Below are 24382 nucleotides of genomic sequence, written 5' to 3' on the forward strand. Positions count from 1 at the left end.
TTCTGCCAAGTGGACTGAGGAGCAGAGAGCAAAGGTCTGCAGAGAGAGAGAGCAAAGGAAAGAGATGCCCAGAAAGGCACAGAGGGACAGGTCTCTGCTATCTCCTGACTCCAGGCTCTTCTTGTCGTCTGGGCCCAGCTACGTTGTTGGCTGAAACCTCCACCAAACTCCTGGAAGGAGGGAGGCAGAAGAATGGCCGTCAGGTGTCCCCGTCCTAGCCCCCAGAACCTGTGAATGTGTTAGGTTACACAGCCAAGGGGAATGCAGTCTGCTAATCAGCTGGGCTTAAACTAGGGGAGTAGCCCTGCTTATCCAGGTGGGCCCAGTGTACGCCCTGGGCTCTTCGCAAAGCCAAGATGGAGTGTATTAGTCAGGGCTCCCCAGAGGGCCATCTGCAACCAGGACAAGGGCCGGTGTCAGAACCTGACGACACTGACACCCTGACCTTGGACTTCCAGCCTCCAGAACTGTGAGAAATAAAATCCTGTCGTTTATAAGCCACCCAGGCTGCGGCATTTCGTGACAGCAGCCCGAACGAACAAGGACACCTTTCTCCTTCCTCTGCTTCTCTCCTTTCCTGAAGTCAGGGGAGAGGCCTGGCTTGTGTTCTTCTGGGGAGATGGGGAACAGGGGGCGCAGAGCCTGGGGAACTTCACTAGCAACCATTTCAGTGGGAGGGTCTAGAAATCTGTTCTCAAAGACCAGCCACCAGGCATCTCTGTGTGAATTTGCCTGACGTGGTGAGCGGCAGCGGCCTTGGCGAGCTCAGCTACAGGCTGGATTCCAGCCTGCCCTTGCCCTTGGCCTTGTGCACCCTTTGAGCCTCTCTGTCGGCTCGGCGTGGCATCATGCAGACACCCTCACCCACCGCACCCTCCAGAGGAATGAAGCATGGAGCGCCTTGGGAGGCAGTGTGTCTGTCTCAACCAAAATACAGTGAACGAGAAAAAGGAGGTCGTGTTGATGCTTCCTACGTGCGTGTCTGCAATATTTACATTCTCTGATAACAGTTTTTCTGACACACATCCACTCTTCAGGAGGAAGCTGAGAATGTGAGTGACAGTTTCTCTGTGTCTAACAGCTTCTTGGACCAAGTTCAGGAAAGGAAGCATTTGAAGATAGGGCTCTGGCACTTCCATGATGGGCGGGCGGGTGGAGGCGGGGAGCCCAGGTCAAGGTGGGGGCAGGACAGAGGGGGAGGAAAGGTCATCCTGGGGCATCTGAATGTTTGTGCCTCTTGCAAGAGCAAAGCTCCTTGACCAATCGGTTGTCAGTCTGCCCTGGGGACGTCCAAGCCACTGTGGTTAGGGTTCCTCAGGGCCTACAAAGATATCCGTGGCCTCTGGCCTCTTACAATGCAGACAGGGGGATAACAGTTGGTATCTGGTGAGGACCCAGTGAAAGCTACAGATAGAGAGAGTTTGGGGGGCAGGGTTGGTCATTAGCAATCAGTTCTCTGGTCAGTCCTGGCTGCAATCCTGCAGGCGGATAATGTGATCCCCAGTCCCTGACTGGGGTACGCATTTGGCCTTAAGTGAAGCCCCCCTTCACCATGTCCCCTGGACAAGACTATCATCGTGTTTCTTTCATTCTCTCGTATTCTTCATGGGGGTTGTTCCGGCGGGTGTGGCCCCCGCTGACTTTGGAGTTCTCCAGGACAGAAGCGAGTCTGGGTCTCTGCCTGTCGCTGAACCCGTGCCAGGCACATGTGGGCGCCCCTTCGCTGTTGTTGAATTTCACCCTGTAGGAGAGACTGCAGATGTTCAGGACCGCCCCGTGCAAGTAGGCCGGCCAAGGCAGGCGCAGGTGTGCCTCCAGCCCGGAGCAGAAATAAAGATGGGCGTGCTAGGTTTGGGAGGATTGCAAACTTGGATAAGGACTTGCTTCACAGGTATGTAAAACTCTCCTAGACGCCTGGTGGATATGGTGTCTTGCAACAAGAGCCCAAGGCTGAGGGCCCTTGGGAATCCAGTCCCACAAAGGGATGGCCCAGCCTGGCATCTGTGGGTCCCAAGGTTGTATCAGTCAGACCGGGCTGGATCACAGTGCAGTAAGAAACAACTCCAAATCTCGGCGGCTTAAACAACCAAGGTTTATCTCTTGCTCTTATTACTTATCCACTGCTGGTCGGTCGGGTAGGAGGGGAGGGCCTGCTCAGCACAGTCTCTGAGGAGCCCGTGCTGGCAGAGGGGCTCCATCCTGAGGCATGCTCCTATGTGGCCGGCTGCTCCCAGGCTCTTCAAGCTTCCGCCTGGAAGTGGTCCTCACATTCCACGGGCCAAAGCAGACCCCTCCTAATGCCCCAGCAGGCAGGGATCACACACGACAAGGTGCCTGGAAGAGGAAACGCAGTACTTGTGAACGCCTAAGACGACCACAAAGGGGAAGCTGGCTGGCAGCGAGTGAGTGGGAGCAGCGGGGTTCCTTCTGGCAGCTAGGTCTCCTCTCCCCTGACACCGAGGCCGGGCCGGACGTGGGCGGGGGCCAGAGCAGCCCCTTGAGCTCCTGGCCCTTCGGAAGCTTTACCTTCCTGAAGCTCTCTCGGTAGACCGTGAAATCCAATTTAGAGCACCCCGTGGCACCCAGTCATTGAACCTCCTCATGGCCGCTAGGAGGAAGACAGCAGCATCAGGACCAGGGTTTGAAAAACCCTTAGGAAACAAAGGGTTCTGAGCTGGAAATGGCAACAGGGAAGACATCTGCTGAGATGAGTTGCAGGTGGCGGGGGCGTAAGGGGGACACAGAGAAAGGCAGATGGATGCAGGTTTTGCACCTGTTTCTCTCGGGCTGGAGCAGCCGGGATCACACCCACCCCCAGCTATGACACCCTTGTTCTTTAGGTCTCCGTGAACTGTCACTTCTCTGGGAAGTGTTCCCCAGCCTCCCCGAGCTGGGCTGGCCGACCTCCTCTGTGCTCCCTACGCACCCTGTATTTCTTCCTTATCCCCTGGCTAGGCGGTGCCCTTAGGATCTAGTACCAGCCCGGGAACAAAGTGCACACTGTGAATCTGAGAAGCAGCGAATGATGGGGCTCGTGAGGGCTCCACATTCGCGCTTCAGGTTGTCAACAAGCCACAGAGGCACCTGGATCTGGAGACAGCTGGCTGTGCCTGGGCTGCAAGGTCAACGCAGGAGCCTCCCTGGTTGCTCAAGGCTGCCCTGGGCACTGCTGCAGGGCCACCCCCAGATCCTGACAACTCAAGGCCCTGGGACTCAGTCCAGACTCAGGGACCTCCAGGCCGACCCAAGGCTCTTGGAAGTGAGAACCTGAGCTGATAAACTGCCCTGTCCAGCTCCATCACCTAGACGCCTCAGCCTGCCTCATCCCCAGTGGCTACACTTTCACTGGGGCCTCATCCCTAATTCATCAGGCCCAGGGATGAATTACACCTTTCCAGGGACGAGTTTTCCCACCTCTCCCAGAAACATCCAGAATGTTCCCATCCTTTCTCCTGAATCTCTGGGGAGTGGACTGTTCCTGGGCACTGGGAAACAAGAGTACCTTAATCACACCCACCCTCTGCCTCTCAGTGCCTCAGTTTACCCATATGTAAGGCTTGGGCTGCATCTGCCCCTTCTCACAGAGATTCCAGGAACATTTATATTAAGGCGCTGGCTGCTCTTTGGGAGAAAGGGGCTCTATTTCCATGATTTTGTCCTCTGGCTCCCCATCCCCCACCTCCCTGGAACCTTCCGGGATGTGCTGCGTAGGCCATGCTGGAGGGAAACCCAGGGAGTCGGGGGGTCAGCAAGTGCATGGTCTCAGGCCTGGGAACATTCAAACACAGGCAACGATTTCGTCTAAGTGCCTTTAGTTCAAAGGGAAGCAGGTTAAAGCTGCTAGTCGTCGAGGCGGGGTCCTTGGGCCAGAAAATCCAGGAATGCCCAGCCCTGGGCCAGGGAGGGCGGCTGGGGGCAGGGACCCTTCAGAAATGAGGTGAGGCCTGTAGAAAGGGCCTCCAGGTGTGGGCCACCCTGGGCACCAGGCCGAACTGCTCGAGCTGCAGCCGCGTGGGCCTGTAGGCGTTGAGGTTGCTGTAGAGAGCAGGCGGGCCATCCAGGGGCCTTGGGGACAAGTGGGCCTGTGGGATCAGGGCCCCCCAGGGACCGTGGTGGGACTGAAACCTGGGGGGCGGAGGTGGGTTTGGGGCCAGGGGACTGCTGGGCCCCGAGGACAAGGACAGGCTCTGGTTCTGGGGGTTGCTGCCCGTCGACGGGCTGCTGAAGGGGTTGGAGGATGTGCGGTCACTGGCAGAGCAGCTGCTGCCACTGAGGCGGGCGGGCGGTGGGCTGGGGCCTGCCCTGGGCTGGAGGGGTGAGGCCAGCCTGGGGGACTTCAGGCCCATCACGGGCTTGGAGGAGGCGTAGAGGTGGCGGAACTCCTCGTCGAACAGCTCCACTGCCTGGCCTGTGAACTTGGAGAGGATGTTCCGGTGGACGTGTCCGCAGAGCCAGGTGAAGCTGGAGGGGAAGAGGAGAGAGAGTGAGGGGTGGAACTGGGGAGGCGGCGCAGGGGGTCTCCGTGACACTGCCCTGGGAGCAGTGGGGGCTGATGGCAGGGCTGGTAGGAAGGGATTAACATACGCCCACCACTCCTGGAAGGAGGACCCCTGGAGGGGGAGGCCCTGGAGGGAGACATGGGTGTGCTCCTGTCACAAATGACAAAACTGAGGCTCAGACGCCAGCGACTGTCTGCAGGTGAAAAATTAAGAAGCCAGAGTGAAGCCCTGGCCTCAGGTCCAGGTGCCATCCTGGTGCTCAGATTACGGCCCCTTCAAAGATCCCTGGGGAGGCACAGAGGGGCTGCGTGCCAGCTGAGTCCCGGTGTCCTGACTCTGTGCTCCTCGGAGTCACCTAGCCACTGCGGCTCCACCTGTGAATGTGAGGCCACCTGCTCCTTCTAACCCAACAGGGGGCCGGTCAAGGCTGCTCCCTAGAAGGCAGGGGCTGTGTTGTCACGAAAATCTAAAGGCGATGGCTCCATTTTGGGTACATAAACCTGTAGGGGGTGGGAGGGCGAGGGAGAATCCCATGCTCTCTGGGGGCGGAAGAGAGAGCACAGGGGCGAGCCCACAGGAACCGGAAGGATGAACAGAAGTGCAGTTTGCCCGGCCACCCACCAGAGCTCCCCGTCAAGCAGAGGCCTGGGCCCTCCATTTACAGGTTTTAAATGAAAACAAAATGCTCAAGGCATTTATGCATTATTTTTATGATTCCCTGATTTAACCAAATTCCTTTCTATCTTTGATGGAAAACTCTCCTCATCACACCCCCCCCCCCCCCCAACCCCTGAAATGCCCGATGACAGCCCAGAAGACCCCCCCAGAGCACCAGGGTAGAGATTCCCGGGTCCCTAGTTATGTGAACCCAGGCGTGGGGAGCAATGGGGCAGGATGGTCACAGGGGGACAAGGTTACCATGGCCTACAGAAACGACCCTCACCAAGGGTCTCAGCCCCCAGCCCCCAGCCAGCCTGCCTTGCCACCGAAAGGCTGGGCCCAGCCTGTGGGATCCCTGCTCTGTGAGCCTGGGGCAACCCTGGAAAGAACAATGAGGCTTTGTTTAAACCCCACCTGCCGCCCAGGAGCCACCCACACAGCCCCAGAGAGGCGAGCAGCTGAGGCTGAGCCTAGAGCCAGCCAGGTGACAGGGAAGGTGACAAACACAGGGACAGGGGGACGCTCGGCTACACTAAGAACTCAATCGCCCTGTGTTGTTAGGAATCAGGCTAAAGTAGGCCAAGCAACTGCATGCTTTGCTCAGAAACAGGTTCGAAGATGCCCTGGCAACTTTCAGGCCCCTATGCACCCAGCATGTGCCTGTGCCCCCACCCCCCGGCGGCCCCAGCACACCCCTGGGTCCCTTGTGCTTCCCTGCAGCACCTGCGTGCCCCCACCCCCACAGGGGTTCCCCTTCTTTACATGGCACATGCCCATTCATCCTGTGCTCTATCTTCCACATTTTCTTTTATCACCACCCATAGTAAGAAATACATTTTATTTTTATTGTTTTTTGGCCCCTTAGTACATAGAATTGCCTTAATCATAAGCTTTGGCTCAAGACCCACTCTCATCATTAGTCTATTCATGAACCATTTTAATTTATGTAGCTATTTAATTTTTTTTTTTTTTTTTGCTGTAGAAGATTCACCCTGAGCTAACATCTGTTGCCAATTCTCCTCTTCTTTTGCTTGAGGAAGATTAGCCCTGAGCTAACATCTGTGCCAATCCTCCTCCACTTTATATGTGGGTCACCCCCACAGCATGGCTGGTGAGTGGAGTAGGTCCACACCTGAGATCTGAACCTGCAAACCGAGGCTGCCAAAGTGGAGTGTGCAGAACTTTAACCACTCAGCCATGGGGCTGGGCCCCTTAGTTATTTCCAATAATTTAATAAGCACCTATGGACCCACCACCTGAAATAAAAAGCTAGCATCTTGACATTAACCAGCATCTAACCATATGGTGCTTCTCAGAAATCCATTTTCTAGGTTCCCCCAAATAGAGGAAATCATCACCCTGAATCCTATGTCATAGTTCCCACACTTTCCTTTTTCTATAATTAAAAAAAAAGTTTTATGTACTTTGGAAAGTAAATATTTTTATTTTAGTTGTTTTTGATCAATATATGTGATCTTTGGGGATTTTGTTCCACTTAATATTAGACTGCTAAGATTCATCCATGTTGTCTCTTGTTACTATACTTCATTTGTTTTGACTGTTGTCTAATATTCGCCTGGTGGCCATAGCGTGATTTGGTCACCCATTCTCCCACTGACAGGCATTTGGGTCGTTCCCACGGTTTTTCTGTTGTGACCAGCGCTGCTATGACCATTTTTATACGTGTTTTCCACTGTACCGTGGACTCGCTTCTCCTAGAAATACGCCTAGGACTGGAAGTGCTGGGTTATAAACTAGGCGAATATTCAGCTTCAGGAGAAAATGCTGACCTCTTTCCAGAGTCACTGTCCCGATTTGCAGTCCCATCAGCAACGCAGAAAAGATCCTGTGAATCCAACATGCGGTATCGTCAGTCTTTGTATTTTTTTTTTTTTGCCGGTTGAAAGGTGTAAAATGCTCACTCCTTCTAGCCTTGCTTTGCGTTTTCCCGATCATGACGATGCCGAGCGCGTCTCCATGCATTCCCACACGTATCCTCCTCGGGACGTGCCGGCTCGCGTCCCTCGCCCACGCGTCCGTTGTGCTGCTTTGCTCTGTGATTCCCGGGAGTTCTTGGTGATTCTTGACATCGATCCCGTCAGCGCATCTGGAAAACCTGCTCCCGGTCTGTCATCTGACTTTTCACTTTCTTTAAGACGTCTTTCGACGAGCCGGAGTTCTCACCGTAAGACAGTCAGATTCAGCGATCTTTTGTAGTCAACGCTTTTTCGTGTTCTTTTTGACACAGAGGGCTGTCTGCGTGAAGACACCTCGTCCTACCCTGAGGTCTCAAAGATATTCATCTGTATTTTCTACTAAGAGTTTTAAAGTTTGTTTTTGACATTTAAGTCTTTCTAATCTATTAGGAGGGTTTTTTTTTTTTTAATGTGTGGAGTGGAATCCAATGTTCCATATGGAGAATTATTTTTTCCCAGTTTCTCCTTTCCCCGCTGCTCTGACAGGCCCCATCATGTGTGGGCCTGTTCTGGGCTGTCTGTTCCGTTTGTCAGTTTGTCTGTCCCTCCTCCAACACTACATTGCCTTGACTACTGCGGCTCCATGACGGGTCCCCATCTCTGATAGGGCAAGCCCCTGCTGCCTGTTCAGACTTATCCTGGCTATTCTTGGAGAGAGACATTTTACATCATGGCCTACTCATATATACAAGGACACACATAACCACACAGTTTCCAGAACATGCCTTACATCAGTGTGCTCTGATTATTTTTACTCTATCCTATTTCATTAAAGAAAAAAAAAAAACTGGGCATCATCCGTTAGGTTGATTTCACACTCTGCTAATACATGGTGATTCACCATTGGAAAAACTTTGCTCCTTCAGCCACGCTGAATGGCCAGGACCTAACATGGACTTTCATTCACTTATTCATTCACTCATTCAACAAATAGTTATGGTCACATAGTGTTCAGACTGTATTAACTGTCCTTCGTGCCAGGAATGCATTAGAGAAGAAAACAGACCCAGTCCAGGCCCTGACATTATGTTGTTTACAATCTTGGCTAAATAAGTCCACAGAGAAGGTCTCTAGGAAATGATCTGGAAGCTACCACCTGCAAGATAGGTTAACAGGATAAAGGTAACAGGAATGAACTCTCCAGCAGAGGGAATAAACAGCAAGTGCAAAGGCCCTGAGGTATGAAACAGCATGAAAGACCTGGGAGGAGGCTAGTGTGGCTACAGCACAGTGGAGTGGGAAGAATAATCTTGCTGAGACAGAGGCCATGGTAAGAATGTGGATGTTCTTTTCCTAGGACCAGTAACAAACATGGAAGGATTTTACAGATTTAAATGATTTGATCTCATTTGCGTTTAAAAATCTTTCTGTTTCTGGTAGAGAAAGCCCAGAGAAGAGACTGCGGGTCAGGGCAAGAGTGAAATCAGGGGCCAGTTAGAAGGCTGTGCTGGTATCATGCTGTTCCTCATGCTGTTCCAGCTACCTGATTTTGTACCCCCTCCCTGCCCCAGTCTTTCTCATCCTCCAAGGCCCAATCGAACCTCCTGGACCTGCCAGCTGGAGTGGGAGCTCCCTCCTGGCTGACCCCAGGGCACTTTCTTAGTCCATGCAGATGTTTGGGCACACACCACACCGCTCTGGGGCCATTTATCCATGTGTTTTGATGACAGAGAAGAGTTCTGTGTCCCCAGCACCTGGCACAGCGCCTGTGCTGGGTAAGATCCTCTACAAGGGCTTAAATGTTGAAATGCACACCCCCACCTGCACCCACACCCAAAGTTGAAGATGCAGACAGAACTCTTCCGGTTGGGAGAGCTGCATACGACCAGAGGGAAGAGCCAAAATATCTGAGGCCCAGACATGGCTGCACTGAAGGAATGGGATGGAGACTCTGTTTCGTTTCACTGGAGAGAACTCTGAGGGTCCCAGGGCAAAGGATCCTCAGAAAGGCTGGCAGACTGGTCGCCTTTGACCGTCAAGTGCAAAAACATTCCAGCTGTGCTGTGCTCGCCCCAGGAGCTGGCCTCTCCACGGTTCTCAGAAAAGGCCCTGCATGGCTCCAAGCCCACTGCCACCCTCCTTGTGGTGCCTCCCACGTCAGGATGACAAACCCAGACCCCACTCAGTAGACACTAGAGAGCTGGAGACCTAGTTAAGGAAGCTGGTGACCCTGGGCCAGTCACCCACCCTCTCTGTGCCTCAGTGCCCCCATCAGACAATTAGAAGAATAAGGCCTCCCTCAAAGGCTGTCATGTGGAATAGATCCTTCCTAAAGGTCTGATCGCACCCGGCTCAGGGCCTGGCCCAGAGCTCAGCGCGGTTAGTTCCGCTTCCTCCTGCCCGTAGCGAGGGCGAGGGCCTCTGTGAGGAGCTCCAGGAGGCGAATGCGAGGCTCGAGTCTCCCTACTGAAAATAAGGGGAGACTCTCCGCCCTCTTCATTGCTCTTTCAGAATGTCTTTCTCTGTCCCTATCAAACGTTTGGAAATCTTTGGGACGGCTCACTAAGCCTCTTGCTAGGCTCACAGCTGGTTGCTAGGGGTGGGGAGACAGGAATGGGGAGCGACTGCTCAATGGCAAAGGGCATCAGGACCTGCCTTCCCAAATCTATATGCCGCTCTCAGATGAGAAATGGTTTAATCTGCAGGAAGCTGAGAAACAGCCGGTGCGGGACCGAGTCTCCGAGCTCCCCTTCTCCCTGAAGCAGGTCACTAGACCCTCATGGGAGAGGTGCCCTCCCGATACCAGGAGGAAGGGCGCATCCTTATCCCCAAGGACGGAGGGACTCCGAGAGGAATCCGAGAGGTCAGGCCTTGCTATGTCCCCAAGTGACTACACTCAGCTCCCACCCTTCCGTCCTATCACGCTTTTCCAGGACCTTCCACTCTTCACCAAACCTCGTATGAACACGCTCAGGCTTAACTGTTTCTCAGAGACCTCATTTCCTTATGAATGCTCCCGTGTCATGTGAAACTTATATTAAGTAAATCTGTATGCTTTTCTCTCATTAACCCATCTTTTGTCAGTCCAGTTGACAGGGCCCCAGATGGAGAACGTAGGAGGGTGGTAGGAAAAAGGAGTTTCCCTGCCCGTGTAATGGGTCGTCTGACTTCTAGGCCAGGCTGCTGCCACTTCAAGTCCCTAGCACCAGCCTTAGGTCCCGTGGGGCGTGGAGACGCTCTGACAGGGGAGTGGAGAAGGGGCCGGGAAGTGTGTGGTTGGGGCCACAGAGGGTGACGCTTGCCATCTTATCTAGGACACTGCGACAGTTCAACAAGCCCTGCAGTGCTGAAGCGATCGGACGGCTGTCTTGGTGGCCTCCAGTCTTGTCCGGCCCACAGTCCGTCTCCCGAGGCCTGCCTGCTTGGCAGCACCCCCACCATCTTCTCAGCCTTCACTCTTTCAAATCTTGCCTATCCCGTCTCCCCTTGCCCTGGGACCTTGCCAGGGTACCGGCTGGCTAGTAGCAACCATTTCTTGAGCACCTACTATGTGCTAGGAACAATGCCACATGTTTTGCAAACTTTATCTCACTGAGCCTTACAATAATCTGGTGCAGAATGTATTGTTACCCTCATTTTACAGATGAGCACAGTGAGGCCAAAAAGAATTGAATTGCACACTTTGAATGGGTAAAATATCTGGTATGAATTATATCTCAATAGATTAGTTATGTTAAAATAATAAAACGTTTTGAAAAGAAAATGGGGCGCATACACACAACAAAACAAAAATTGCATGGCTTTATAATCACACTTGAGTGGTCTCAGGAGGGAGAAAGGATTCCATGTCGGATGGCAATGTCAAGGGAAACTGAGGCACTCGGAGGGGCCTCTCTCCCCTGGAGTCCACCAGGAAGGGCCCAGGTTTCCCCCTGTGCCCAGGCTGGTCCTGCCTCCAGCCTCATGTGTGGGATGAAGGCCCAGCTCTGGGCGGAGGAGGAGCGCCCTGGGAGCTGCTCCTGGGCGTGTGTGCCTGTGTGGCCGGCTGGTCCGCACCACACTCAGCCTTGGCCTCTGCGAAGCCTCAACTTCTAGAAGGGGCAACTGAGCGCTCACCTGTATGATCCAGACAGGACGTATCTCCAGTCGGAGATGATGAACTTCTCCTGGATTTGGCCGGCGAACTTCCTGCCTGATTTGGCACAGTACACCTCTCCTTCCACGCTCCGGATGGAGATGTTCTGGCGGAAGGAAGGCAAGGCTCTCTCACTAATTATGCGTTTATAGAAATACGTTTGCCTCGGAAAGAGTCGGGGAGGATGGTCACCAAGATGTAACACAGAAGTTATCTCTAGTTGGTGGGATTATGGGCAATTTTTATTTTTTCCTTGGCTGAATTTTCTAAATTTTCTTTGTTGGCCTGATATTATTTGAGTAATGGAAAAAAAAAAAAAAAAGAAAAGAAAAGAGGAAAGGGGAGATGGTGGAATTTAAACAAAACAGAAAATAGAAGAAAGACGAGGGTCTGATGCCCATGGCGTCCTCCGTCTAGGCTCCCATGGACCACAGACGTCTGGCAAGCCCAGCCCTGCTTTGCAAGTGGCGTTAGTGACATGAGTCCCTCAGCCCACGCTCGTCAGAGGGAAGGCCCAGTGCAGTGAGAGGGGCAGCTCTGTGGAGACCCCAATAGACACTAGACTGTCCTAAGAAAAAGTGTGTCTACAACCCAAACCATGGCCCTGTGTGTCCCTCTCCTCGCCAGCAGCAGCTGCTGCCCCGGCCCTCCTGCTGGAACACTTGGAAGCCTGCAGACGTGAAAGGGCGGGTTGAGCATGGGGGTCTCAAAGGAAGGTGGGATACTTTTGGGATCCTGTGAATGCCCACCGGTGGCTGGGCGGGCTCTGGGAAGGAGATACCCAATGCCTCCAACAGCCCCCCCGGCCCACCATAAGCTCTGTGAGATGGTGAGGGGGGCCACATCCCGCTGTCCCTTGGTGGGCAGAGCACTGTCAGGTGTGGCCGGTGCGGGCCGTGAAGGCAGGCCTGTGCTGACTCTCTGGGCCTGGTTCGATGGCCTCAAGAGCAGGAGGAGCGATGCAGATAACATCAAGCAAGCCCAGCCATCAGAGGACCTGGGGCCTGTGGCAGCAGAGGTGCCTCCTGGTCAGGGTGGAGGGGAAGGAAGGAGGAAGGGAGGAGGGTGGGGTCTCCTGGAGGCTGGCCTGCCTGAGAGAGAGGCCATCACCAGGGGACCGCCCACCAGGCATTCAGCGGGGCCTCCTCATGAAAGCTGTGGGTGGTTTTACATCGGCCCTCGGATTACCCTCCCCAGATTTGACATGACTAAATGAACCCTTATTTCTGGGTTTCTTTTCTCCCTGGTAGGAGAAGGAAGTGGGAAGTTCAGTTAAATCCAAGAAGATCCTGTTGGGGCTGTGGAGTCCTAAATATGTATCAAACAGGTCCTGGGTGTCGCCCTGCCCCATGGGGCACACCCACTGGGTTTCCTCGGCTGAGAGGAAAATAGCCATATGCCACAGATGTCGCTGCTCACCACCTATCTATCCATGGGCGCCTTTACACTTCCCAGCCCCCAAGCATCTAGGTGGGGTCAAAGGGCTATGAGTGGAAGTGACAAGAATCTCTTCCAGGTCAGATCCTAAAAAGACGCTATAGAACCCTCCAGCCCTCTCTCTCCGTGTCACTACCATCTTGGAGGCCACGTATTCCTTCTGGTGTCGCTACAAGTTGAGGGAGGGCCCTCTGACCTACTCTGGACTTCGAGCGAGAAAGAAACCTGTATGATGTTAAGCCGTTGAGAAGGGGGCATCTGTTACCATGGCACCGCCAACCCTATCTTGACTAATATAAAGTGCCTTTCGGGGCCCCTACCTTGAGGTGACTGTCGGAGATCTGGACTTTGTCACACATCTCCTGGAAGAGCTTCACACCTCCCTGGTCCAGGAGCACACAGACGAACACCCCACGCTTGTTGGCTGCCTCTAGAATGTCACAGAAGATCTCCACATCCGTGAACACGTCCATCAGGATGGCCAGGACCTGGGCCAGGCAGAGGGGTCGAATTCCAGAGGAGTCAGGGCGGGATGCTAACCAGTTTCAGCCAAATGTCCTAAGTCCCACTGGGCCTGGGAGAGCCATTCCCATTGCTACAGGGGACAGGATGGGGCCGGGGAGGGTCTGACAGGGCAGGACTCAAGGAAGGGGAAAGAGCTGGAGTGGAGGCTGCTGCTCTGTCCTGACCCCACCTCTCCAGCCCCGCCACAGATCCTCTGGCCTCTGTGCCCACTGTGGGAGCGGAGAGCACAGAGGAGGAAGGAGAGAAAAGCACAGAGAGAAGGAGAGCAGACAGGGGCAGAAAACAAGGGGATGTGGCCGGGCAGGTTCAGAGGACAGGGACAGACTTAAGGTCATGGATTCTCAGCCGTTTGGAGCTCTAACGCACTCTATGGCCACTGGATTTCAAATGTTTTTAAGCCATAGAATCTTCACCTCTAATAAAATCCAGTGTGGAGACCCCGTATGTAAACTAGACCAGACTGAGCTGCCCAGTGGGATGGAGAAGGGAGTCCTGCCCAGCCAGCAGTCACTCATCCTCTGTCACAGCAGCAACCTGGGGAGAGGGAGCCCTAGGCATCCAGCAGAGGGGAGCGACGGATGTGTTCCTGCCTGCCAAGCATCCATTCCTCCTTCTTCTGCCAACAGCACCCCAATCTCACTTTAAGGAATCACCTCTCCCCCACAATCAATGTGGTTTGGGTGGGACGACTGCCATGCCCTGGATTGGGCACGGGGAGGGCCCATCACCAAGGCCAGACCAGTGAGAGCCCTGTGTCCCCCGCTGACCCCAGAGATGGGTTGCGTGATCCAAGTTATTCTCCTGAGAGTCAGCCCAGGACTCCTGCTGGGTCTCTTGGGGAAGGCAGGCTTTCTTTCTAGTGGGTTGCTTAGCTGGTAATTTATAAGCTCCAGCTGCTGACAGCCATGTTGCCACCACGTGGGGACAGCCTGCCTGAAAATGAAGCCAGCCCCGGAGAAAGTAGGGCCAAGAGGTGGAGACAGACGGCCAGGAGCATCATTTGAACGTCTCGTTTCACTCGTGCCTGAAGCCAGTCCCACCCTCGACTTCTCCACGGTGGATGCTGAAGCACGTTCCTCTCCTTCAGCTTGTTTGGGGCTCCTTTCTGTCACCCAATCGGGAGTCCTTCCTAACACCCAAAGTGTGGTATATTGACAAGTGGATTATTATGTAGCCATTAAAATTGATCATTACAATGGTTACATAGAAACTATAAGACATCATGAAATGTTAAAGTAAAATTTGCTGTGTGGTAAGTGCTCAACAAATGTGTGTTAAAAGTAAATGAATCGAGTGAAAAAAGAAAACAGAACACAGTAGTTTGTCCACTATAACTGCCAGGGAGGGAAAGCGGCGTGCAGAGAGATAAGGACAGAGCCAAAACCAGCAGTCATGTTCACATGGGGGACAACAGTGATTTTCTTTCTTCAACATTACCTATAATAATGTGCTAACTTTTAAATAATTTTTCTAATAATTACAATAATTTGTGTGTGTGTGTGCTGAGGAAGATTAGCCCTGAGCCAACATCTGTTGCCAATCTCCCTCATTTTTTGCTTGAGGAAGATCAGCCCCTGAGCTAACATCTGTGCCAATCTTCCTCCACTTCGTATGTGGGTTGCTGCCACAGCATGGCTGATGAGTGGTGGAGGTCTGCACCTGGGATCCAAACCCGTGAACCCGGGCCTCCAAATTGGAGTGCACCAAACTTAACCACTACGCCACAGAGCTGGCCCCACAATAAATTTTTTTGACCATCAGCATCTGGGAAGTAGCAAAGAAAAGAAGAGTGTCATGGAGACAAGTGAGGGACATGGGTGGGATTCACTCGGAGCTGACTTTCTGCTCAGTTGACGTGGGCGTCTGAACAGGGTCGGGACCTGCTGAGAACTGCTCACCCTGGGCTAGAAGTCAGAAAGGCTGTCCTGATAGTGAGCCCTGTGACCCACTAGGACCACGGCCCTGTTAGCACAAGATTAAGTGTCTGTACACATTTGAGCTTATGGCGCCCATAACATCTAACACCAACACCCTCTCTCTCTCTGCTGAAGCATAAATGCTTCCTTGTCCAAGGTATTGACCAAAGAGACAATTCTCTCCTCTCCAGAGGTCAGTAAATCCTCCAACTTGTGTTCCAGTGAGTCCTTGTCTCCCTGGGATAGGGCTGCTGAGCGGGCGACCAACTGAACAGAGAAGGGGGCAGGTTGGCAAATAACCCAGCATCCTGGTTTAAGGGATGCTCACAGACACAGGCTCACGATGACGAGGTTCATCTTGTTTGCCTCCTGTTGGGACTGTCTCCCAGCTGGGTTGATTCAAGGCCAATGACTTCCCCAGTCCCTGGCGTGGGCGTGTGCCTGACAGGGTGTAGGGGGTTGACTGACGACCTCCCAAAAGACACATCCACATCCTAACCCCCAGAGCCTGTGGTTGTGACCTGATCTGGACAAAGGGCTTTTGCAGATCTCAAGATGAGACCATCCTGAATTATCCAGTGGGCCCTAAACCCAATGACAAGTGTCCTTATAAAAGACACCCAGAGGAGAGACAGGGAGAAGAGAAGTCCATGTGAAGACGGAGGCAGAGACGGAGGCAGCCATAAGCCAAGAAATTGGGGCTGGCCCCATGGCCTAGTGGCTAAGTTTGGCACGCCCTGCTTTAGCAGCCCAGGTTCATGGGTTCGGATCCCAGGTGCAGACTTACACCGCTTGTCAGCCATGTTGTGGAGGTGACCCATGTGCAAAATAGAGGAAGACTGGCACAAATATTAGTTCATGGCCAATCTTCCTTACAAAAAAAAAAAAAGGAGCAAACACAGTCCCTTTGTGATGGAGCTCACCTACTCAGACAAGCTCCCAAGGCCTTCCCAAAGCACCACGTGGTGCCACCTTCCAGGGGTGGACACTGGGGCTGAGTGGACCCTGTGGTTCCCAAGGAACTTTGCCTCCAAAAAAACACAAATGCCTGAAGCCACTAGAAGCTGGGAGAGGAAGGGAGGTTCCTTTCCTAGAAACTTCAGAGAGAATATGACCCAGTTAATATCTTAATTTTGGACTCTGGCCTCCAGAACTATGAAAGAATAAATTTCTGTTGTTTTAAGACACCAAATGTGTGGTAATTTGTCATGGCAGCCCTGGGAAACTAATCCAGAGGAAGAGTGGTCTGCTGGGAGACAGGGAACTTCGGCTCCAGCCCCAGGGCAACTGGAGACTAGCTGAGTGCCTTTGGACAAGTCACTCACCCTCTCTGGGCCTCAGTTTCTTTTTTCTTTTTTAATTTTTTGCTGAGGAAGACTCGCCCTGACCTAATATCTGTACCAATCATCCTCTATTTTGTATGTGGGTCACCACCACAACATGGCCACTGTTGAGTGGGGTAGGTCCGCACCTAGGATCTGAACCTGGGCCACCGCAGTGGAGCACGCCGAACTTAACCACCAGGCCATGGGGCCGGCCCCGAGCCTCAGTTTCTTTACCTGTAAAACATTGCCCAATAATAGAGCATTAGTCATCATGCAAGGTGGGTCTAACTGTGAGCCCAGATAATATAAGTTAAAGCATGTGCAAAAGTCAAGGTTGTTATTCTAGTGTGTAGTTAAAATGTATTATTTTTATATGCATAATTCATGAGCAAGTCTGGATAATGGTAGACTAACATCATGGATTGTTCTTTTAATCCAGGTTATTGAAGAGGATTAAAATCAGTGTCCACACCTCTAGGAGCGTAAAAACAGAGACAGGAGAGGGAGAGCTGTGTTCTTGTCAGGGCCAATGGGATGGACCAGCACAGTGGGCTGGGGTTGGCTGAGAAGAAGGAAGCCGCTTCTGTGACACTTCGCTGAAGATGGAAGTCAGCCTGGAAGCAGAGCCCAGCAGGCGGCTCTGGGAATAGGGGGCAGGCGGCAGCCAGGGGGATGCTGGTCTGCTGGGGTGATACCCAAAGGCAGGGATCATCCTGCAGTGACCTCAGATCTAAATCCTGCCTGGGGATCCCTCACTCCCTGCCAGGTGGACACGAGTTTCTCCTGGGCTGGAAATCCTGCCGCTTTGGGAAGGGCAAGCGTAGGAGGGAAAATGGGATTTGCGTCCTGGTGGGGCCATCAGTCATACTGGGGCCAGTTGTTGGGGGCACTTAGCAACCCATCCCCCTTTCTGTGCTTGTTTCTACTCTCTCCTCTTTCTCTTCTATGAGCCACGCTCATTTTTCTGAGCTTGCTTTTGACAAATGAGTAATAACAGGAGCAATGATTTGTCAAGCACCTCCTCTTGGCCATCTGTCATCTTCTGTAACCGTCACAACACTGTCATCCCCGCTTCCCAGGTGAGGAGCCAAGGTGCACAGAGGTGAAGCAACTTTCCAAAACCCACATGGCTAAAAGGCAGGGGAGATGCCCCGGACCCCAACCCAGAGCCAGGCCCGTAGTCATTCTGCTTCAGGCCTAAGAGGAGGACTCTGATGTCTGTCTGTCTGTGTGTCTGTTTACAGGATCAGATACAGCCTGAGGGGCAAAGAGCCTCCTCTGCTTGTGGGTTAGGGCTGGGCCAGGGAAGGAGAGTCAAGCCCTGGGAGGGTGGGGGGACCCCAGAGCAGAGCTCAGTGGACAGAGAAAGGTAAGGGGCCCAGGTGGACCCTCCACCAGTACCCCTCTGCTGACCCCAGAACGATGTGGCCACAGCCCCTGAAAAGGCAGCTGTGAGATGAGCCCACTAGGGAAAACACCTCTCCAACCACATGCTCCCACACCGGTTTGTGTCGCCTCTGGCTGTGCCTGGTGTTCCCCTGGTATTACCCTCCCCCACGGCCCAATCTGGAGCCATGACAATATGCCGGCACTTTGCCACATCCTGGGCACCCAGAGAGGAGAGTGACTTCCTTCAGGAAGTCCCATGGGGTGTGGAGACATGCCTATCACAGATCCCAGGAGGGTGGAGCTCCTCTGCTGGTCCTTGGGGGCCACCCCACCCCAGCAGGACCTGGGCTGGGTGGAGGCACCCTCCTGCCCGGGCCGGCACCCCCTGCACACCTGGGGGGCTGGACCCCTTTCTCAGTGGCTCCTTATCAGAGAAACAACCAGCGATCTCGCCCTGGGGCCCTGGTGGCCCTGGTATCCCCGTCACAGGTGTGGGGTAAGGGACCCCCTCATCAGCTCCCTCCAGGGGGTTATGCAGTTTCTGCTCAGGTTGCCCGCTCAGTCCCCCTTCCTGACCCTGAACCCTCATCCCTGTCCCCTGACCACTTCCCTCAGCTGGGCTCATCGTGACCCAATGACCGTGTTGGGGGAACAGCCGCTCCCAGGCAGAGGCTCAGCCTGTAAAGATGGTCCTTGACACTGGGGTTGGGGGTTGGGAGTGTCTCCGGAACCTTCTCGATATTTTCCCCTTCTCCTCCTCTGCAGGCCCTCACCCTCCCCTCCGCCTCCCAGAGGGCTGCCTGGATCTCTCCTTTCTGCAGTGAATCTGTGCTACTTGTCCAGGGAAAGGAGAGGGAGAGGCGTCGAGTGGGAAGAGAGGGCTTGCCTGAGAAAGGTCTCTGACTTTTTGATCTCAGACTCCTTGCTAGTCTTCAAAATTATCGAGGATTCCAAAGAGCTTTGGTTTATGTGGATTATAGCTATTGAGGTTTGTCATGTTAGAAACAAAAACTGAGACAATTTTAAAATGTCTGTTTGAAAATAGCTAATATTAGTTACTCATAATACTATGAAGCCCATTACATGTTACCATAAATAACAGTTTTAATGAAAAATAACTGTATTTTCCAAAACAACAACAACAACAAAATGGAGCGAGCAGGGTGACATTGTTGCACCGTTTTGCCAACCTCTGTGGCATCTGGTGTAACAGAGGACAGCCGGCCTCTGCTGTCTGCTCCTGCTGCAATCTGGGGCGACATGTTGTTAGGTGGGAGGGTGTGAAGCTGGTCCAGCCTCACACAGGTAAGTGGTTAGCAAGGGCAGGACCTCACAGACCCCCTGCAAGGGTCTCAGAACCTCAGGGATCCTTGGTCACACACACACTCGTGGCTTTTGTTGTTGGTATTCTATGATGCGTTAGCATCCCAGGGCTAGCTGATTCCTGGAGAGAGCAAACAGCTTGCCCATGAGCAGGCCTGTGATGTGCACACCAAGAAACACAGAGCCCACATCCCAACCATCTCCTTTATCCCTGACTCACCCCAGGGCCAGGCACTGGACAACCAGGGACCACAAATAGCTCAGAGCCTGCTGGAAGGATTCAGATGAGCCAGTCCTCAGCAGTTTACCCCACCTGCCTGTCTTTCCCGCAAAACCACCATCAAGGCCTGGGCCCACGAATGCCCCTCGCTCCCTCTGCTTCCTGACCCACCCTGGTGCTTCCTGTGTGGCCCTGCCTGGGGTGCCATGCCTTCTGCTTCGAGGGAACTGAGAGCAAAACCTCTTCCTTCATGACATCCAGCCCTCTCGCACCTCCTGACCTTTGTAGTAGACACTCCCAAGGCCTGGAATTTCTTTTCCCTTCCCTCTCTGCCTGGCACACTCTTACTCAGCCTTTGAGACTCAACTCAGAGGCCACCGCTTCTGCAAAGCCTGCCTTAGTCACCCACCTCTTCACTCCCAGGCACAGAGGTTGCTCAGGCCGGGGCTGCCACTCACCCGTGTTCTCTCTGACTCTCCCCGCCTCTCCCCTGCGGGCAGGCAGCTGGCAGGAAGCTCCCCAGAGGGAGGGAGGCCTCTTATTCTGCGCTGCCCTCCTGGGTGCAGGGCCTGGCCTGTAAGCTAGACTTTGTGGCATGAAGGAATGAGAGCATGAAGGGAAAGAGGGAGAATTCTTGATGCTTAGGGAATGGAATCACTTCAGAAAACACCTAGCAGGTTGGCTCTATTCCCCTCTCCTCTCAGGGGGCTGAAGCCAGAGGAGAGAGGGAATGCAAACCCATTCTCTCCACCCTCTTCTCTCCACCTCTGTGTGGGGATAGGGGGGCATGGCCTACTCCTATGGACAGCCTGTGGCTGGGTTCCAGCCCCACCCCTGGCATCTCTGTGGGAGCAGGCCACCCCTGAGGCCTCGTGTGTGTGTGCATGGGTGTGTACATGTGTGTTGTGTGTGTATGGGAGGGATATCACAAACTCTGCCTGCAGGGGCCTGACAGGCAACACAATGGGTGAGGCTCATGGGGCCTGGGACGACAGAGAGTGGTGGGGACTGCAGCAAAGGAGACCTACCCAAACAGGTGGCCACAACTCAGAGCCCACTCTTCCTTCCTGCTAAGAGGAGCTAGAGAGTCTTGCTCTTAGGTGAAATCTGATTTTTAAGTATTGTCCTAAATTCATAACATGCTGTCTTGCTGGAACAAAGGACGTCAGTGAGCCTCAGGGCCACAGAGGCAAAGAGAGGGAAGCCTTGCTGGGTGGGGACGCAGGGGAAGAAGAGGGGCTCAGCCAGGGGGTTATGTTTCACACGCCCCAGCCTGGCTTCTCTCTGGGGAGTCTCACCTGCTGGGTCACAGCTGCTGTTGAGAATATCCCCAACACCACTGGTCCCTACCCCTCAGGACAGCACTGAACTAACACACAGACAGACCAGAGCTACACCCTTAGGAACAGGCCCTTGGAGCTGGAAGGGGCCTTAGTCCAGCGTGGAATCTGAGGCCTGGGGAGGTCAAGGGACTTGACCTAGGTCATGCAGCTGGCCCCAGGCGGTGGCGACACTCCTGGCTGCCTGCCTGGGCCCATCTGTCAATTCCTAATGCTGCCCTGCCAGGGAAACATGAAATACCGCTCTGAAGCAGCCCAGTGGCATGAAAAGCCCACGCTCCACCCGTTGTCACCTTCTATTTATTTTCCAGAACTCAGCTCCCTCCCTCCCCATCCAGGCACAGCCTCCTCACCCCTGGTGGCTTTTTCTGGAGTCTTTAGATTTCACACAGTATTGGACTTGGGAGGGGACTCAGTCTTGAGACTGGGATCCCAGCAGAAAAGGAGCTTACGTATCAGCTTGTTCTTCGAGTTCTTTAAATGCAGCAAAATAAATCATGTTAGTGATGAGAGAGATTGAGGATCTTTAGAGATGGCAAATTTCTTTCCTTGGCGTCCGTTCTCACCCTGCCCCTCTGCAGCTTCGGGAAGCAGGAGCAGGCGTCCACAACCCTCAGCTGAATGGTCATTTTGTGCACCTGGGGTGGAATGAGCTGGACGGCCTCCACCCATTCCCCAGCTGAATTCCCAATTCCCCAGCAATTCCAGGAGCTTTGGGAGAACTCCTGAGCCAATGCCAGTCACGCGGCCTGCAATTCTGCCAGCCAAGCTCTGGTCTTAAAGGATTTTTCTTCTTCTAGACTCACTTATTAAAATATAAATACTCTGGGGAGGGAGCATCTTCTCTGCTGCCTGCTCCCTCTTCTGCCTGACCCCCGGCTGGATGCAGGTGCCACACAGTCGTTTGTGGGCAGACTAAGCTGAGTCTGAGAGGACAAGGGACAAGTGTGAGCCCCAGGGGAGTGGCCCCTTCATTCAGAAGCACATGGGGGAGGCCCCTCGGCCAGCCTGGGGAATTCAGGAAAGACTTCCTGAGAAAGGGGCTCCAGGGCTGGAGCTTGAGAAGGAGAAGGCGTTAGTCAGGTGAAGAGCAGGGAAGGTGAGGGGGGGGTCCCAGGCAGAGGGAACAGTACATGCAAAGGCCTGAAGACAAAAACAAGGCGGGTTTGAGAGTCGGCAGGTCACTCAGCACAGAGCGGCAGGAGGTGGCAGAGGAGCTGGAGAGGTTGTGAGCCATCCTAAGGGGTTTGCTCTTCCCACTGTGGGCACTTGGGAGCCATGGAAGGCTCTAAGCAGGGAAGGGACCATGTTAGACTTGAAGTATGAAAAAAGTGTCTACAGCAGCATGGAGACTGGGGGGTTGGGAATCAAGATGGAAGATGAGGGCCAGGCAGGAAGCCATTGCAGGAGTTCCAGTGATGGGTGGTAGTGGCCTGGACCCGGATTGTGAAGAGCGGGATCAGAAAGTCAGTGATCCAGGGCAGGGGCAGAGAGAAACACCCCAGACTCCATGCTAAGCCCCAACCATCTGGACTCCATCCCTTTGAGCAGGACGCACCCCTCTTCCTCCTCCACCAGCCCCCCGTTCCTCCCACCCGTGGCTGAGGAGACAGGCTCCGCCACGGCTACCTGCCCCGTCCGGTGGATGCAGCGGCGGATGAGGTCTCGGATGTTGTTGTGCTTGTCCGTCTGGAAGTACACGGTGGCACTGGACTTCTCCTTCAGGTAGGGCTTCTCAGGCGAGGCCCAGGTGTGCAGCAGGGTCGGCTCGCTGCCCTCCGAGGCCATGGGGTAGTAGGTCCCTGACTGCTGGGAGCAGGAGTCGAGTCCCTTAGGGCCTGCCTCGACCCCTCCCAGAGACTCCAGGGCACAGGGGGGCCCCTTGGACTGAGCCTGGATGTACTGGGCCTCTGCCGAGGACAAGAAGTCCACCTCGCCTTCCTGGCTGAGCACCTGCCAGTAGGCCTCAGGCCCCCCATCCAGGAGGGCATCTGTGGCCAGCCGGGCGCTCTCATTGTCGCTGAAGTCTGCCCTGGCCGGCCGGACCCAGTGGCTCTTGACATCTTCCAGGCGTTTCCAGATCTTGCCCACGTGCCTTGGCCGGCTCATGCTGCCCTGTCCCAGAGTGGTGGGGGAGAGACCCACTTGAGCTCTTCCTGATGACAGGGGCAGGCAGGCCACGCCACAAAGGAGGACCGAGGCTCTCGGCACCCCAGGGAAGCTCCCCGCGTCCAGCCCAACCTGCCACCCGTCGCGCCTGCTCCGAGGGACTGATTTCCCGCTGTCCTGGGCAGTGCTTCACAGTGATCATCCTCTGCACCAGGGGTTGGCTTATCTGTGAGTGACACCCGCCCTGCCCGTGGGCCTGGAGGGCTGGCTCCATCACGCCTTGGCACACTCAGCCCTGGGAGATTTCCTCTCCTCCCAGCAGCAGCGGGAGGCCAAGGTGAGCCAGCTTCCCGCCTGCTGGTTGCACAACTCTCCCGGAGACCGTCAGGCCTCTGTCATAAAACAAGGAACCTCTTGCAGCACCCTCCCCCTGAGCTCACCCTGGGTCCCTTGTGCTCCTCCGTTCAAACACCGAGTGGTTCAAAGACAAGAGTTTCCCCATGGGGGAAAGGTGCTGCCCTGAGATGTGCCATCCCTGTGAGGAGGGAAGCTGGAGGCAGGCCAGGCAGAATGTTCGCCAGGCGCCCCTCCTTTCTCTTGGGAACACCCCACGCTCCTGGCCCTCCTGGTCCTCTGAAAAAGCTCTTCCCTCCCGTCTCTCCTGGACTGTGTCTGTCGTGGTCATGTGTGAACGGAGCCCCCAGAGAGGTTCCGGTTCTGGGGCCAGCGCTGGTCCCGGGGAAGCAGCTGCTTGCAGTAGTGTCTGGGGAAGAATGTGGCGGCATCTGGGCCCATGGACCTGTGGGATCGGTCTCTGTCTGTGCTGGAGGGGCTGCTGGTCGCAGGCGTGTTGGAAGAATGTGAACAGCAAGGGAGAAGCCACGTTTTCTTTCCAGATCAAGTCAGCATCAATTCCACGTCAATGGAATGCAGTATCTAGAGTCCTGACTCTGTAATTGGGTTCTGCTAGAAACAGACTCTGGGACTAGGATTCCAGTACCAGGAGCTAATTGGATGGTGGGGGTTGGCAGGAGTGAGACGGGAAGGGAAGGGAGCTACTGTGGGTATGTTACTGAGCAGCTCACCAGTGTGGACATCTGGGGTCTAGGAACACTTGGGAACATCTGGGTCCTGTCCTGCCGGGGACCTCTGAGAGACAGTGTAGACGCATCACAGAGTTTTCCTACCCAAAGGGTGAGAAAGCTATAGAATGTGTCTACCGACCTCCATTTACTATTGGGCGAGGGCTGCTCCAGGGGCTGCCTTAATGCCCCCCTGAACTGCTCACCAAGCACAGCCCTGAAGCTGGAGAAGCCTCGAGGCAGAGAGCTCAGGGGCAGGTCAGAGACTGTCGTGGGAGTGAGGAGTGCTGAAGCCATAAGGCCGGGCCCTGACGATATCTGCTAAGAGAACATGCCAGAAAACCAGGCCCGCTCGGCCTTCAAATAACTGGTATCTAGTAAGAGCCAGTTGTCTCCCTGTGGCACGTCTACTCTTGGGAGGAAAATGCCCACAAGTGTCTGCAGCCACGCCGGAGCGGTGGCCCAAGTGGCTCAGTCCAGGAGTGGAGTAGAACCCTTGAAGCACA

At 54.3% G+C, this 24382-nt stretch overlaps 1 protein-coding gene across 4 annotated transcripts; it reads right to left on the reverse strand.

Moving 5' to 3' along the window:
- Nucleotides 1–932: 932 nt before the first annotated feature.
- FAM83A (family with sequence similarity 83 member A) lies at nt 933–22970 on the reverse strand. 4 transcript variants are annotated; one of them, XR_006885682.1, is made up of 6 exons: nt 22315–22970; nt 12968–13135; nt 11192–11316; nt 3415–4461; nt 2527–2608; nt 933–2334 (listed from the first exon to the last, which is right to left on the reverse strand). XR_006885682.1 is itself a non-coding variant. In XM_046642674.1 (4 exons), the coding sequence occupies exons 1-4, from the start codon at nt 22792–22794 to the stop codon at nt 3927–3929; spliced, it is 1308 nt and encodes a 435-aa protein (XP_046498630.1). In that variant the 5' UTR covers nt 22795–22970; the 3' UTR covers nt 933–3926. The 4 variants fall into 4 exon arrangements, 1 of the variants encoding a protein (XP_046498630.1); XR_006885681.1 differs by having other exon boundaries at nt 2527–2674; XR_006885680.1 differs by having other exon boundaries at nt 2527–4461.
- Nucleotides 22971–24382: the final 1412 nt, after the last annotated feature.

Source organism: Equus quagga, chromosome 16 (assembly GCF_021613505.1).
Source record: "Equus quagga isolate Etosha38 chromosome 16, UCLA_HA_Equagga_1.0, whole genome shotgun sequence".
NCBI lineage: Eukaryota > Metazoa > Chordata > Mammalia > Perissodactyla > Equidae > Equus > Equus quagga.